This window comes from Dendrobium catenatum, unplaced genomic scaffold (genome assembly GCF_001605985.2).
Source record: "Dendrobium catenatum unplaced genomic scaffold, ASM160598v2 fragScaff_scaffold_908, whole genome shotgun sequence".
Taxonomy (NCBI): Eukaryota; Viridiplantae; Streptophyta; class Magnoliopsida; order Asparagales; family Orchidaceae; genus Dendrobium; species Dendrobium catenatum.
In genome coordinates, this window is record NW_021319370.1 from 655,122 (window position 1) to 672,439 (window position 17,318).

Consider the following 17,318-nt stretch of genomic DNA (forward strand, 5'->3'; position numbering starts at 1 on the left):
GAATTACATATCAGGGAAATCAATAAATTTCAAACCAACATAATAAAATTATAAAGTAATATTTATAATAGAAAAGAATTATCAGGCACTTCTCACCATTCACAGTTTCTTCGCAGGTCTAAATAACTCCTTGTTCATATACAAGTAGTGGATAATACATCATCTTATGCCCATAACTATCACACCTAAAGCATTGACCTATAATCCTATAATATTGCTCTACATGCCTTCTTTCACACCAGATACATTGCAGTATTTTTAGCACATTTGCTTTCATAATCATCTTTTTACTACCTTCACTTATTTTTTTAATTATTGGATGTTTATGTTCATAAGTTCATTATTTAGACTACTTAAATAATCTTTCATTTATCATTTGAGCAATTATATTGGCAAACTTTAATAGACTCTTAGGTGTAGTTGAAGCTGCTCCTATATCTTGTTTAGTCAAAATCTTTTGTCCATTTGAATTCATCTTCATGTGTAAAATTAGCTCAACAGATTTTTAACTAAATACATATATAATTCATATTCTATTATTTTTGCCACATATATTTATGTATATAGCTCATATTCATAAATGCATGAATTCAACTCAATACTTTTATATACTATCCATTTTTATTCTGCTCATAATCTTTGGTTACAATTTAATTCTTTCACCAACCATTGCTCTTATACCACTCTATCAGTACTATCATTACTCTTTTTGTATATTAGATATTCAGAGGAGAGTATCTTGATCTTGAGAGTTCAATCATACCAGTCTTTTTTCATAAATCATCCCTCAACTTTATTAGCCATCTATCCTATCTGTCATCTATCTCAACTCATTAGTCATCAATATAGTCTTATCCCATCTATGTTATTTAGCATATCAGTTCATTCATTACGTATATTCTTATGCATATCTTATCATTTATATACACATCCTGTACATTTCATATGCAATTTCCATAACATATAGATTTGCTCATCAATATGTAGGTATTATGCCAAAATGCAGGTCAAGCCAAAAGAATAATTACCATATGCATATCATATAACTCATATCCAAATTTAGTATATTTACTATTGATCATTTTGCACCCAAACATTTCTACAAATTTTAGATAAAATAACATACAAACAAAATTAACTAGTGATTTCCATATAAATTAGTCAAAATGTTTAAAACTGCAATCTCTATCACATATCAAAAGTAAAGCTCACTAAAATGTAGGATATTATATTTTTTCTATATTTAAGAGAGAAATGTATCAAATTTAGAATCATTGAAAATATAAGTAGAATAGCGGCCACTTACAACTATCATAATAACTTTTATAACATGAACGATGGATGAAAATGCCTCGGAGAGCTTCATTTCTCTTCTCTCTCCCTTCTCCTCTCCTTCTCCTTTCTTTCTTCATGTCCAATTCGGGGGGGGGGGGGGGGGCAACTGGGGGGGGGGGGGGGGGGATGGTGGATGACAAGGATATTTATATTAAAATAATTCTAAAATTATTTTAGTGCCTGGCACTGTGATGCACAAGATCCTGCACCGTTGCGCTACTTGATGCCTCTAATGTTACTATCGAATAAAGATCTAACCGTCATGGTAGTAATTCTTGGTGCCGTTGTGCTTGCTAGTCTATTGTTATAGTGTTGTCTCTAGGATCATATTTTTTATATTTTTAAATAATTTGATTTAAAACTTTTGAGTTATTACATATAGATTTTCTTACATGAAAATTAATGGGTGCAATAGATATTTTGATTTAAAGGAAAATAAATATTCTTGCATTTAGGAAACTAAATGTGTTAGAGAGAAGACTAAAGAGATCGATAGTTTATGATCTATACTTTGGTATCTAGGTAGATGTCGTACTATAAATGATTTAGGTGTGATTATAAATAAGATTTTGAAGGATATTATTATAGAAATTAATCAAATTATCACTTTAAATATTATTGTTGATGCTAATATTATTAATATTATAAGTGCTTATATTTTCCAAGTAAGTTTGGATATGTGTTCAAAATAAATATTTGGAATGACTTAGAAGAATTAATACGAAATATACCTCTTGAAGAAAGGGTTTTTATAGGAAGAGATTTAAATATACATGTTGGTAGAGTGATAGCAGATTTAAAAAGTATTTATAGTGGCTATGGGTTTTGGGGAAACTAATGAAGTTGGTATAAACATATTTAATTTTTCTTTAACTTATATTTTTGTGATTGTTAATATGTTTTTTAAGAAAAGAGAGGAGTACCTCATCATTTATATATATATTAAGAATCATATTGATTATTTTGCTATAAGAAAAAAATAATTTAGATTGTAAAGTTGTTTTGAGTGTATATTTATGTACCCAATATTGCTTATTAGTTTTGAACTTTAAGATGAATGGGTGAAAATAAGCAAAATAAAGTAAATTATTATCCTAAGTTTATATGGGGTCATTTAAAGAATCTTAACAAAAATATTTTTAAGAGTAAGATTCAAGATCTTAAGATTTTGATAGTGCGTAAGAAAGCTAATGTTATGTGAAAGAAGTAGCTAGTGATATTAATAATGTTGCAAATGATGTGCATGGAGTATAAAAAAGAAAAGACCTTAATATTAATAATAGTTAGTACTAGCATCAAAATATGTAAGAAAATATAAAAAATAAGAAGCTTTATTATGAAAATTAGTTTTAATGTAAAAGCTTAGAAAATTGAGAAAGATATAAATGGTACTATAAGGAATATAAGAAAGTATGTGATGCAAAAAATTTTGCTTTTAATGATTTGTATAATAGAATAATTACTATGGAAGGTGAAAGATGTTAAGCTAGAAGTGCATTAAGGATGAAGATCAAAATGTTGCTTTTAATGATTTATTAGAAAATGATATTCAATACTGGTGGATGAGATATTTTGATAACTTTTCAAAGAAGATTGTGAGAATTCAATTGACTTTAGCAATCTTAACACCCACAATATTAATATAGATTTTTATTTTTATTATAGTATTAGTAAAATTGAAGTTAGAGAGGCCCTTAAAAAAATGAGGTGTGGAAAAGCAATTGGACATGCTTAGGATATGAAGGAATTTCTTAGCCTACAAAATTTTTAAATATTATTCTAAAGACTAAAAAGATGACAGATTACTGGAGCTGAAGTGTGTTGATTTCTATTTTTAAGAATAAGATGCACATGAGTGTGTGAATTATAGAGAAATTAAGTTAATGTGTCATACTTTAAAACTATGGGAAAGAGTTATTGAGTATATGTTATAATGTGGTACTAATGTTTCTCAAAATATATTTGAATTCATGCTAGGTAGGTATACTATAGAAGCTATGCATTTATTGAGAGGATTGATGAAGAAGTATAGAGAGAATAAAAAGTATCTACATATGATATTTATTGATTTAAAGAATACACATGATAAAATTTCAAGAGAAGTGCTCTAAAGAGTTCTAGAAAAGAACGAAGTTAATTATGCTTATATTCAAGTCATTAAAAATATGTATATAGGAGCTGTTACTTGTTTGCAAACACAAGGTGGTTAAACCAAGTATTTTCCTATTTTTGTTGGATTACATCAATGATCAACTTTAAGCCCTCATTATTTTGCTTAGTCATGGATATCCTTACAAGACATTTATAAGAAGATGTTCCCTGGTGTATGCTTTTTGCTGATGATATTCTCCTTATTTATAAGATTAGAGAGGGAGTTAAAAGAAAACTTGAATTATTGAGGTCAATCTTAACCTGTGAAGGTTTTCATTTGAGTAGATCTAAAATCGAATATATGGAGTGTAATTTTAGTAGTAATAAATCTAGTGGGGAACTATGACTTTCGGAAATCAATTCATTAATAAGGGTACATATTTTAGATATCTTGGGTCGATTGTTCAATGTGATGGTAAAATAGGTAGAGTTATTTTTAATAAAATTCAAGTTGAATGGTTGAAGTGCAGGTTTGCATTAGGCTTTTTGTGTGATAGAAAAGTACCCCTCAAACTTTAAGAATAATTCTATAAGAAAGTGGTGAGATCTGCAAAGCTTTATGACACAGAATGTTGGCTATTAAAAAGAAACATAAAGTTAAGTGTTGAAGAGATGAGAATGCTCAGGTGGATGAGTGGCTTCACTCTTAGAGATAGAAGGTGAAATGAGTATTTATATGAAAAGGTAGGAGTAGCACTAGTGATAGAAAAGATTAGAGAGAACCAGTTTAGATGATTTGGACACATAAATATTGGTCTTTCGATGACCTAATTAGGAGAGTAGATGTATTGGATTTGGCCTATATTAAAAAGTAGAGGTTGACCTAAAAGACTTAGCTAGAACATATTAGAAATGACAATTTTTTATTAAATTTAAATGAAAATTTCAGACTCTTAACATAACATAAGAAACAAAAAAGATTTATGTAGCAAACCCTATGTAGTGGAACAAAGGCTTGGTGTTATTATTGTTTTTGTATAGTTTATATTAATAGTTAATAATTAATAATTTCCGAATGAGCCAATTGGAATTGATGAGTCTGAGTCAGATCTGACTCAATTTCGACTATTGAGTCCTCAAACTAACTCGGTTTAACTCAGTAAGGCTTCTTCAGCTAACCGGTCCGAAGGTAGAAATAGCTACAGGATTCAGGAAGTATCCAGAAACGCTGGAAGCAAGCAGTATAAATTGAATTCAGGATCACAGTTCTTCTTCGTTTCTACAGAGAAAGATCCAGAAGAGCTCGAAAGCGCCGATAAGCGAAAGACCGAGGGAAAAGCTTGTGGTCAGAATAACGCCGGTATCTAAGTAAACTGGTTTTGTGGATAGATTGGAAGGTTGATTAAGTGTACATCTTCAACGATCTACGTCGTCTCCTCTTCTACCTGTAAGTTACAAATTCCTTAATTTCTCATTTTCTGATTCAATCATCGGTGAAAGTTCATGGGACTTTTGGGTTGCCTATTAAAATTTGTGGCATGTTCAATCTAGGGATTCTTGTTTGATATTGTTCTCATTTACGCGGAAATAGTTGAGAATAATATTAGTATTGGGAATTTGTTTTCTGGGCGAGGGTTTTAAAACTGATTCGTCACCTTATTTGGTTTAATAGCTGATTGGATAGAGTTCTAAAACATTCTTTTTAAACCAGTTATAATTCTGAAGTTATGCTGGAATATTTCATCATCCGTAGGCAATTCTACTTGTTAACCTTTGATTTATATGTTTGGCTAGGGGTTCTTATAAAGGAAATATATTCAAACGTTTTGATTCGTTATGGAGTGAGCTATCCAGTAAGCATTTTCCTGTGAATTTATTCACATGTATCATGCGAAATCTGCTCTGATTCTCTTAGAATCGTTGTATTTTATGAATGATTTCAATTAATAAAATGAGACAGGTGAAACTGTTTATAGGAGAATGGAATGAATATGTTCAACTCAATCTTTCTTTCTTTAATAACAAATTCAAATTGAAATTTCACCTTCCAAGCTTATCTTTGCAACATTTTGAAAGAAAGATTTTAGAAGGAACATTTAACATGTTCTGGATCTTTGCGGACCATGTGAAATGACAAAAATGAGAAATCATGACGAAATGTTGAGAATTTCATAGAGTAAAATTTGTTGTGAAAAATGTTAGTTTTCTTTATGCAAAGAGCGTTTTGTCAATGGTATTATTGATCGAAGGTTGATGAAAAGAAAGATGAAATATCCTACAAGGTTCTTGACCGACACGGGGGAAGTAGCGAAGGGTGAAATGTGCGGTAGTGTTCTTCAATGGTAAAAGAAAAAGAGCTTGGTATTAGAATAATTTCTTTTAGTTAAAATTGATTTTTTTTCATTCCTCATTTTGTGATGTCATGGATACTGAATTAGGACTTACAATAGCGTATGCGACGACTAACGATTGATGCCAATTCTGATGTATGATTTTTTATAATCTTAAAACGATACATTAGTTGCTTATCTTATTTCCTCTGGAAAATCAAGTTTTAAAGACCTTCCATACTTAAAAATTCCTTCGTTGATATTTTGTTTTCTTATCAACCATAATCATCTTGATTGGTTCTTTATAACAAGTTATCACAAGTTGCAACAATTTTATTCTGATAAATTGACCTCTTTTTTGAATGTTTGCAGGATCGTCAAAGTAACTGGTCTCTCACTAGAACACCCATAAATGTTTCCTGGTTACAGGAACATGGATCCATACACTCAACACTTGCATCATCCATGGGAGCACATTCCCTCTCCATATCATTATTATCCCAATTGGGAACCAACACCAATTCACATGAAGGCGGACTCATTCAACCATCCATCATCTTGCGGCCCCTGCCCTTACAATAATCAGGTAGAACATGATAGCTGTTGCAATCGTAGTTACCCTACTGGTTACTGCAGCTTCAGACCTCCATACTTCCATTACCAGCATCCACCTCAAATGCATTACCATGGTCCCTATCCTTCGTACCAAAATGCCTACCCACCTTTATTCATTCCTCCACATTTTGATTATGATATAGACAAAAATCACTGTTGTGGTTGTCCGAATCATAATTCCCATAGAAAAGAAGGTAGCAATGTGAAAATTGAAGAGCAAAACACTTCCCCAACAATTGATGAGGGACCAGCGACAACACCAAAAGGCGATCAAGGTGGCTTGATTCAATTCCCTTACAACTATCATCCAATGATGTGGCATCCTGAGAACAGTACAACGGATGGAAAGACTGAAAAGAAGAAGGAATCACTGCCTATGCGTAATTTGAAGGATAATCTCAAGGACTTAAGACAGGGACAAGGAGAGAGTGGAACCTTACAATTGCCTTATCCAATTTTTTGGCTGCCTGGTAATGGCAAACCTGAAGAATCTGTGAAAGATAAGAAAGAGATTGATACCACTCCAAAAGTTGCTGAAGACTGGCCTTCAAAGTTGAAGATAGTTCCATTAAAGCTTTTGGGTAACGAGAATGCTGTTGAGAAACCAGGAGTTCTGGAGGAAGAGACTAAAACTCAACAATCCGAGAAAGAAAGCAAAATTAGGACTATTCCTGTGATGCACCTTCACAGTAGCAGTGGTGAGAAGCTTAGCATGGCTGACAGGCCAGATGATCTGCTAAAGAACTCTGTTACGGAAGAGAAAAAGTATGATGCTGAATTAAAGAAAGGTGGTAAGAAGCAGCCCTCACCACAGAAGCCATCAAAGCTTCCTCCTGTCTGCTTGAGAGTGGAACCCCTGCCGAAGAAGAATGGATCAAATGAGAAGGTTCGTTCTCCAAGTCTACCTAGCTTGAAGGATAAGGTTAAACCCCATGAAGGTAATCTAGCCGATGCTGCTATCAGGAATAAGGAATCAGACAATACTACTAAAGATATTAAAGTCATAGATGTTGAACATCAACCATCAGGTGAAAGCGGCAAAGACACAGCTGCAGCAATTGTTTCTGGGCAAGATATGAAAGGTATTGAAGACCATTGCGGTGAAAAGGCCAGAAATGTTGTTACAACTGAAGTTGATGTGGGTGGAAACAAAGAAGAGGATATTCCCATAAGTCAGCAGCGGATGATTGAGCGGGAAAAAGAGAAAGTTGATACTTCGGATAATAACTATAAGAAGCAGGTGCAGAAAAAATATTCACCGGAGGATGCAGCATTACTCATCCAGTCTGCTTTTCGGGGATTTAATGTTAGAAGGTGGAAGCCACTGGACAAACTTCAGAAGATTGCGCAAATTCGTGGAAATCTGAATGATGTGAAGAGCCAAATTCAAAATTATGAAGGTTCTCCAGAACTGGATGTGAAGCAAAAAGTTATTATTAGTGAAACCATAATGAATCTGCTACTGCAATTAGATACCATCCAGGTATGTTAAAAATATGTTACAATTTATTCTTAATCAATGAGATCAGGTTATTCTTAATAATTTAATGATTATTATCTGACAGGGTTTACTTCCGAGCCTGAGAGAGATTAGAAAGTCCGTAGCAAGAGATCTTGTGTGCTTGCAGGACAAGCTTGATCAGCTGTACAGCCAAGCCACCAATGAACATGAAGAAGGAACTCAGAAGAAAGATGAAAGCAGCAGTTCTACTACTGATGTCTCTGAGATCACTTTAACTCCAGAAGAAAAAGATTTACCTTCTTCTGGAAGCCATATGAAAGAGAAAATCTTGTCAGAGCAGCCTTCTCAATACTTCAAAGTAGAGAACGAGTTTCTTCAGGAGAGTGAAGGATCTCCAATGGCCTGCCTGCACGATTCTGAAGCTGATAATTTGTCATCAGCTGAAGGAAATGCAAGCATGGTTGAGAAGTACGTGAGCCAATACGTTGTAGCACTTCCTCCTGAAATTGAAGTACTTGACTTTGTTATGAAACAGCAACCTGATTCAGATCAAAGTACTAAGTGGAAGGAAATGCAAGCTTTGAAGGAACAAGATCTAAATGATGTAGAGTGTGATTCTAAGCATGAAAACCCCTCTATCTCATTATTAGAGGAGCAAATTAGGAATGAGGAGTTTATAGCGGAAAACCCCAATGAAGAAAACAAGCAATCCTTGTTTGAGGTTGTTGCATTAAAAGAAAAAGCAGAATCAAAGAAAGAGGACAATTCAGATGAAGGCGCAGCCACCAAGCCTGAAGATGTTACTGTTATAAGAAATGATGGAGCTCTTGAAGAATTGAAGGCTGCTTTCAAACATGCTGGCGAGGGTGACAGATCAGAAGAATATCAGCTTGAGCCAGACTCATTGGCTGCAATGTATCCAATTCAATCTAGTGATGCTTGGAAAGAGGAAACGCAGCCAGTGAAGGAAGATAGTGAAATTAGCGAGTATTCAAATACAGAAGCTAAATTATGTGTTAAATCTGCCGCCATGGACACAGCAGTTCAGAATAATAATAGCCATGAATTGGTAGAAGTTAGCTCTGAAATTCCAGCAGCTGAAACTAGCACCATTGTCGGTGTTGATTCTTTAGAGGTTCTCAAGTCTGGAGCAATGGACAATGAAGGGGTTTTACTAGAAGCTTCTGTGTGTGACACTGGCCTGAAGGAAACTGGATCGTATTCAATTAATGCGATAGAAAGTGAAAGCAATTCTAAAGATTCTTCACAAGAGGCTCGTTCATGTACGCAACAGGAGAAATCTCTGCCTGGTGACTTCGTGAACTGTGAAATAATCTCTGAAGAGAAGAAACTCGTTGAGGATAATGAAAAGCTAAGGCAAATGTTAGAGAAATTACTGAACGCTGGACAGGAACAAATGGGGGTAATTGCTGAACTGAACGAACGAGTGAAGAATCTAGAGAAGAAGCTTTCAAAGAGGAAGAAAGTGAAAGTCAATCAGAAGAAAGTGAACAAATTTTCGCATGTTGTAGTGGGCAAAGACAAAGTAATGTCTTACGAGGAAAAAGCCAGTTCTGCTGCTTGAGTATATGATTTCCCCACCATACTCCATCTATGTAACAATCTGCATGTGCAATAAATGTCTTCTGTTATAAATACTGCAATGTCTCGCAATTGTTTAATGTCATTATCTTTTGCAGAATTTGTTTGCCTAAAGGGCAATGCTACAGCTATCATAATGTATACAAATTATAATAAATAGATAAATTAGTTTTTTTTTTTAATTTAAATTAATAAAGTAAAACCAAAAATAATAACCACACTTCCTCCAAATAAATATGTGCATTGAATGGATGGGTGGCTTCAATTTTTGCTAGGAAATGAGCAATTCTAAGGGGTATGCTAGAGATGCTGTTGAAGTTTGATAAAGATAATACGGCTCAAGTTATGTCACTTAGGAATAATATGGTGTTGGATATGTTTTGTGTCTAATCTAATTGTGTTGATCAATCTGATTATTCTATTGTTTCAGACATTAAAGTTTATTGTGTATGTTAGGGGATGCGGGGTCTACCATAACGCCCCGACGTTGTGTACGCTAGCGCGTTGTGTTCTTGAGCACCCCAATGCTGAATGACAGAGGCCAGAGCGTCGCAACGATATAGATATGACGCTACAACTGTGCAAGTCAAAGGCTTGAGCGCCACAGCGCTCCGAGATGGACTGAACGATTTTCTTTCTTATTTTCTGAAGGGTTGCATTCCTTTGGGTTATTTTATTTGACTTTCTCTTGTATTTATGTGTTCAGGCATTAGGAACCGTGCATGTGAGAAGAGGAGAGATTGAGAGAGAAAAGATATGTACTTATTTTTTTCCAATTTTCATAGTGAATTTTTTGGTTTGGTGTGGTGTGGCTCTGTGATTTTTCCCAATTTTGAATTTTTTTTTCACGTTAGATCATGGTGTCCTTTATTTTTCACTGCTTTTACTTTTTTGATGTTTCTTCATTGTGGTGTTTACTCATCATCCGCAACAATTGGTATCATAGCGAGGTTCTTCAGCTCGAGTGGGAGTAATGGATGATGAAGCAAGGTACAGGATTGAAAAGTTCAATGATTCGAACTTCGCGTTCTGGAGGATGCAAATTGAAGATTTGTTATATTAGATGAAGCTGTATTTACTGTTGGAAAGAATCATCAAGAAGCTAGATTCTACAACTATGGAGGAATGAGAGGTTCTTGATTAGATTTCACTAGGTTTGATACGACTTTCACTTTCCTCATTTGTTGCTTTCAACATTGTAAATGAGAAAACTACAGTGGATCATAGCCATTGGCCTCAAACAAAGTGTTCTTGATGGAAAAATTATTCAATATGAAGATGCTGGACAACACCTCAATGACGGAACACCCAAATAATCAGAACACTATGATGAGTTAATTGTATTCAATTGGCATCAATTTTGAGGCGAGGGCATTGTTGTTGTTATCTTCATTGTTAGAAAGCTGGGATGGGCTTGTTATTGTTGCAAATCTTCGGGAAGTTCAAAGTTGAATTTTGGGGACATTATGGGGTTAGTGCTTAATGAAATGATTCGCAGGAGTGTGAATGGTCAATCTTCAAATTTTGCTTTGAATGTTGAAGCACGATTAAGGATTTTAGAAACAAATCCTAATAGAGAGAGATCTAAATCCTTGAGAGGAAAGTTTATTTTTGGTTGAGGAAAAGCTGTGTTAGAGATGTGGAAAGAAGGGCTATACAGTTTCAAAGAATGGCAGTGGTGGAGGTCAAAATAAAAATCATTTTGCAAATGTATTTGTAGAAGAATTCAGTCATATTCTCTAATTTTATCTCTATATAATTCTGAATATTGGTTGCTAGATTCAGCTGCTTCTTTTCATGCAAGTCCTAACAAGAAGACATTCAAGAACTATACTCAAGGTGTTTGGGTAAAGTGTATCTCGGGGACAACAAGCCCTGCAACATTCTTGAATAGGGAGATATTGATATCAGAATGCTAACATGGGTCAATCTGGAGACTCAGGGATGTTAGGCACGTTCCTTGTATGAAGAGAAGTTTAATTTATATGAGTCAGCTTGCAAACTCAGGACATGTGATATTATTCATAAGAGATATGTAGAAGGGGACAAAAAGGGCTATGGTTATAGCTTGTGGTAGTATTTGAAGGCACCTTATATGTTATTAATATGAGTAAATTCTATTGGAGTAGCATATTCATATGTTGATGGAGGTCTTTATCATCGAAGGCTTGGCTATATGATTAAGAAAGATATGCATTCACTTTTTACTAAAAAAAGCTTCATGATTTAAAATTTATATATTCAAATTTTAATGAAGACTGTGTATATGACAAGCAATATAGGGTGAGTTTTTCAAATATTGGTTTAAAGGTCAAGTCAAAGAAGTTGGAATTAGTGCATACTAATGTATGAGGTCTTACTGCAGTTACTTTTGTTGGAGGATCTTAGCATTTTGTTATATTTATTGATAATCATAATAGGAAGGTATGGGTGTACTTCTTAAAACACAAGTCAAATGTGTTTGATGTTTTCAGAAGTGGAAGGTCATAATTGAGCTTGAGATAGGTCTGAAGCTCAAGTGTATCAAATCAGATAATGGTGGAGAGTATCAAGATAAGGAGTTTAAAGAGTATTGTGATTTGAATGGGATCAAGTATGAGTTTACTATTCCAAGAACATCAAAACAGAATGGTGTTATAGCGCACATGAATAGAACTATCACTAAGCGTGCCAGGAGCATGAGATTATATGCTGGTCTACCCTAGTAGTTCTGGGCAAATAATTGAATACTACAGTTTATATGATCAATCGTGATCCTTTAGTTCCTCTGAGTGAGAGGTTATCTGAGGAAGCCTGGAGTAGAAAGAAGGTTAGTATATCCCACATCAAAGTTTTTGGTTGTTCATCCTATATTCATATTGATGCAGGATCTATGAATAAGTTTGATCCAAAATCTGTCAAGTGTATATTTATTGGATATGGCTCAAATAAATTTGGTTACAAATTCTAGGATTATCAGAATCAATAATTCATCAGGAGTAAAGATTTTAAAGTCAATGAAATTGAATTATACTAGGATAGAAATAGGATTCCTGAAGATTCTTCCAAATATGTTGAGATAGAGGATATTGGTGATCAAGAAGACAAGGCTGATGATGCATAGAGTGCCTTAGACTCCTGCTACTGAAATTAGGAGATCAAGTGGAATCTCAAGGCTAGCACAAAGGTATTCTCCTTATTTGTACTTTCTATTACTAACTAATAGTGGTGAACTCGAGTGTTATGATGAAGCCATTCAAGTTGATGATTCAAATAAGTGGGAGCAAGCCATGGATGTTGAGATGTGTTCACTTGAGTTGAATCAGATTTGGGAGTTAACATAACTATCAGATGACAAGAGAGCACTGCAGAACAAGTGTGTTTATATGATGAAAGAAGAACTTGATGATAGCAAGCACTAGAAGGCCATGCTTGTAGTTAAGTATTTTTAGTAGAAGGAATGAGTGGACTTCACTAAAAATTTTTCTCTAGTGATGAAGATGACTAAAATCAGAGTTATACTGAGTATGGTAGCAGTTGAGGATTTACATATAGAACAGATGTTTGTAAGGACAATATTTCTTCATGGTGAATTTGAAGAAGAGTTGTATGTGATGCAAACATAGGGATATGTGGTCATATGTAATGAAGATGTTGTGTGTAGGCTCAGGAGGAGCTTATATGAGATGAAGCAGGCACCAAAGACAGTAGTATAAGAGATTTGACAAGTTTATGTCAGATAATGGGTACACAATGCCAGACAGACCACTGTTATTTTTTCAAACATTTTGATAATTATTATATTATTCTTGTATTTGAATGACATATTGGTTGTAGGTTCAGATATAGAGAAGATAAGATGTCTGAAAGAACAATTATCAAATGAGTTTGAAATGAAAGATATGGGTCCAACAAAGAAAATTCTTGGTAAGAATCAGTAGAAATATAAGTGCATGTATATTTAAGTTATCTCAGGTAGAGTATGTTGAAAAGTTGTTTTAGAGATTCAACATGAGTGAGGCAAAGCAGGTAGTCACTTTTAGTTATCCAAGGAACAATTATCCAAATATGAAGTAGAGGAAGAACATATGAAGAAGGCTTCATATGCTTCTACAGTTGGAAGTTTTATGTATGTTATGATCTATACAATATATGATATAGCATATGCAATGGGAGTAGTGAGCAGATTTATGAGCAACCCAAACAAATTTCATTGGGAGGCGATTAAGTGAATTCTTAGGTACTTGACAAAGCTCTTTTTTCTTTGGTTGTGCAATGATTGATCGACAGGTTTATATATATTGTGACATTGATGGAAATATTGATGGTATGAAAAGCATAACTTGTTATATCTTCACATTGGAAAAGATTGCAGTCAATTGGATTTTCAAGTTACAGAAGATTATTGCGCTCTCAACCACAAAAAGGGAGTACATTGCTATCATTGAGGCTAAAAAGGAAATGATTTGTTTGCAAAGTTTCTTGATAGAACTTAGCAAGGGGCAAAAGATATGGGAAGCTACATAGTGACAACATGAATGTCATACATTTAGCCAAGAATGCTGCATTTCATTCAAATTAACTTGAACTAACCCAAACATGATTAGTCTTGATTTTTTTTTGACCCTCTTCCTCCAAACCCCTCATCTTTCCACCAAACAATTCATATCACTTCTTGAAATAATAAACTAAATATTAAGTATTTTTATTAATTAGACCCACCAAAAGACCTACCATATTCATCATCTAGCTAGCCATCAGAAGAAAAAGGAAGCATGAAAGCTCATAAGAGAGACTAAAGTTGAGTGAAAGAATGAAATGAAAATTTTGGTTTATAAGTCTAATAAACAAATACTTTGTGATCAGCCCAATCCATTGGTCACAGATCTTTTTATAAATAGTTCAAAATTCAATTGAGAGAGAGAGAGAGAAGATTATTAGTGAGATGAAAATGATAAATATATCTAGGTGAATAATTATTTGATATCTCATATTTATTTTTAATCTAATAAAATGGACATCTCCCTTAATTTGTGGCCAATAATGATTAAAAAGAAAACAATTTTCATACAATCCTAATCTCCTCTCAATTCATAAATATTTACAATATAGCCCAAAAGATTAACTAAAATAGAAAAAAAATTATATAAGATTTCAAGTTCCAATACATTAATATTTTTTACTAAACAGGTTATCATTTTTAACCTCACTTGCTAAAACATTTTCAAATAAACACAGTAAAAAAATAATTAGTGCTTTCCAACACATAAAAATATTTTATATAGTATCACTTAAAAAAATAATCTTTATATGTAGATACAAAGAGAGAGAAAAATAGAATTTTCAGCATATAAAAATAATTTAAGCTGTAAATAAAATTATATATATAGCATCTCTCAAAAACTACATATCTATAAAATCAAATATTCTACATAATTATAAAAAAAAAAAAAAAATCTACATAATTATCCATGATGAAGCAAAAGAAAATTTGAGAGCAAAGATACCTTATTCATTAGTGCTTTGCTTAGTTGCCACCTTGACTCAAAGAACATTCTCAAATTCTTTTCCTTTGGCCTTCTTTAAAGCAACCACTACTTAGCTTTCTTTTCATTCATGGAGAAAATGTTCTAATTTCAAATTGCTTATTGGATATCCTTTTTCTTTATATTTATGCTTTCCACTATGAAGCCACCAAGCAATGCTTTTTATCATTTAAAATCTACTTTAATTCCACTCTTTTTTCCCCCTTATTGCTATCTTTTTCATGAGTAAATGATGTATTTTTTCTATTAATTCATATTAATTTTTTTTAATTATCATATTGAGAATTTATATTTTTTGAAACAAAGAGTGGGATTAATATCAATATCTAATTGGATATTGGTAATAAAAAAATTAATATGAATTTATTTGAGGAGTGAAACATTTTAGTTAGAAATTTTCAATTTCATCTCATGTAATCAGGAGAAAAAAAAAATTTACAAGAATTTTCTGATAATTATATCGGGATAAATTTAATAACTATTAGATATGCTTTGAGATTAGTGTTGCATGTTAAAAATTTCTATTATACTAATTTTAAAGCATATCTAACAAATATCAAATACATCATAATATAATTTTTATCGCAAAGTTTTCATATATATATTTTTTATAATCGTATATTGTCTATCAAATGACAATGTGATATGAACTTAATAAGAATAATGATGAAAGCTCGTAGTATTGTGAATAATAAATTATTTTCTTATTTACTAATAATATTAGGAGAAGGATGAAATAGTGATTTAACTAATGTGATAAAATTTTAGAAGAAGAAGTTTGATTACTACAAAAAAAAAAAGGTTTTTTCTGCGATAGACCTATTTTTTAGTAGTGTTAATTCGTCTAATCACTACAGGAAAATGCCATATTACCATCGGATTTTTTAGAAGAAGAAGTGTGATTACTAACCAAAAAAAAAAAAAAGGTTTTTTCTGCGATAGATTTATTTTTTGGTAGTGAATTAATTCGTCTAATCAAACGATAATGTAATATAAGTTTTTTATAAGTATTTTTTAACAGTATGATATTTCCTTAGCTTGAATGTAAAGGGACAACAAAATGAAAAATCATTGAATGCAATAGAATTTGCATACAATGATTAATATTTTTTTATTGATTATCTATATGAATATGTACATATATCAGTTGATATGTAATAATTTCTCTGTATATATATCGTCTGACTATGGTCCTTCAGTCACCATCATCCTATTATAATTCTTTTAAAATTATCACCTAACTACAATCTCCTATCCTTCGTTACCCAAATATGTTTGACGAACTATCGTTACATGACTACATTCCTTTGACATAATTTATCATATTACAATCTCTCGGGTATGTTCTCTCAATCAACATTGCCCGACTATGATCATTCTACGACCATTACTCTATTATAATTCTCATGTTACCATCACTTGACCATAGTCTTCTAACTTCCAACACCCTACTATAATATCCTTACTACTATTGCCTACCTATCAACTTTACTACTCATTATCGTTAACAATGTTAGTGCGTGACATCACCTATAAGACTAATGCACGTCATCAACACCAATGACAACACTTGTTTACTTATTCGCCTTCCACTGCCAATAACATTGATGCATGTAATCGCCTATAAAATGGATGCATGTCAATGTCACAAAGGTCGACACCTACCAACTTCACGATCACCAATATTAACACACATCATCAACAACAACTTGGACACCCAAAGTTATTACCAAAATGCATATTAAATCTGTTGGTCTCTTGTCTTCTCTATTCAAGGAGAAATGATTGAACATGTGGTAAATGATCTCTTAAAAAAAGCTCTAATACCGCAAGACTCTTCCAACTTTCATCATGAAATCTTTTATATACTATTTATATCGACTATATTGCATCATCAATTTTCCCAATTATAAATAAGGCATCATTTATAATCAAAGAAATCGTATTGAAATCATTTCAATCGATCTAGGTCTAACAGTTCTCCTCTTTCCTAATTTTCATGTAAAAACTCTAGTACTTCTTGCAACTCCTTTACCTAAGTCTTAAATTTTTTTAAAAAAAAATTAAAATATTAAGTTATTTTGTATCACCATAAACATTCTAACACACAACAATAATATTTAGTCGTATTATTATCATAACTCAAATTTTTTAATAACTACATTGATAAAATAATTTTGGGACAACTTTTTTATTGTTGTTTAAAATAATTTTTTAGTAAAAAATTTTAAGTTTAAAAAAATATTATGATAAAAGATTGTTTTTAAAAATAATAAGAAAGCTGTAGGCTTCATTTAAAACAGCTTTCTAAAACTGATTTCTAATTAAAAATTTCTTAAATTAAAAATTTTAGTACTA

The 17,318-nt window shown here is 32.5% G+C and overlaps 1 protein-coding gene across 1 annotated transcript; it reads left to right on the forward strand.

The window, feature by feature from the left end:
* The first annotated feature begins 4,690 nt into the window (after positions 1 to 4,690).
* On the forward strand, positions 4,691 to 9,612 carry LOC110112722 (BAG family molecular chaperone regulator 6). The gene is made up of 3 exons (XM_020845035.2): positions 4,691 to 4,873; positions 6,129 to 7,854; positions 7,937 to 9,612. Exons 2-3 carry the CDS (start codon positions 6,169 to 6,171, stop codon positions 9,416 to 9,418), a joined length of 3,168 nt encoding a protein of 1,055 aa, XP_020700694.1. The 5' UTR covers positions 4,691 to 4,873; positions 6,129 to 6,168; the 3' UTR covers positions 9,419 to 9,612.
* The last annotated feature ends 7,706 nt before the right edge of the window (positions 9,613 to 17,318 follow it).

Excerpts from the sequence above, each read along its gene's own strand:
- LOC110112722 (XM_020845035.2), top strand. The coding sequence starts at position 6,169 with ATGTTTCCTGGTTACAGGAACATGGATCCATACACTCAACACTTGCAT. Across the intron at positions 7,855-7,936 it reads TGCAATTAGATACCATCCAG|GGTTTACTTCCGAGCCTGAG; the intron begins GTATGTTAAAAA and ends ATTATCTGACAG.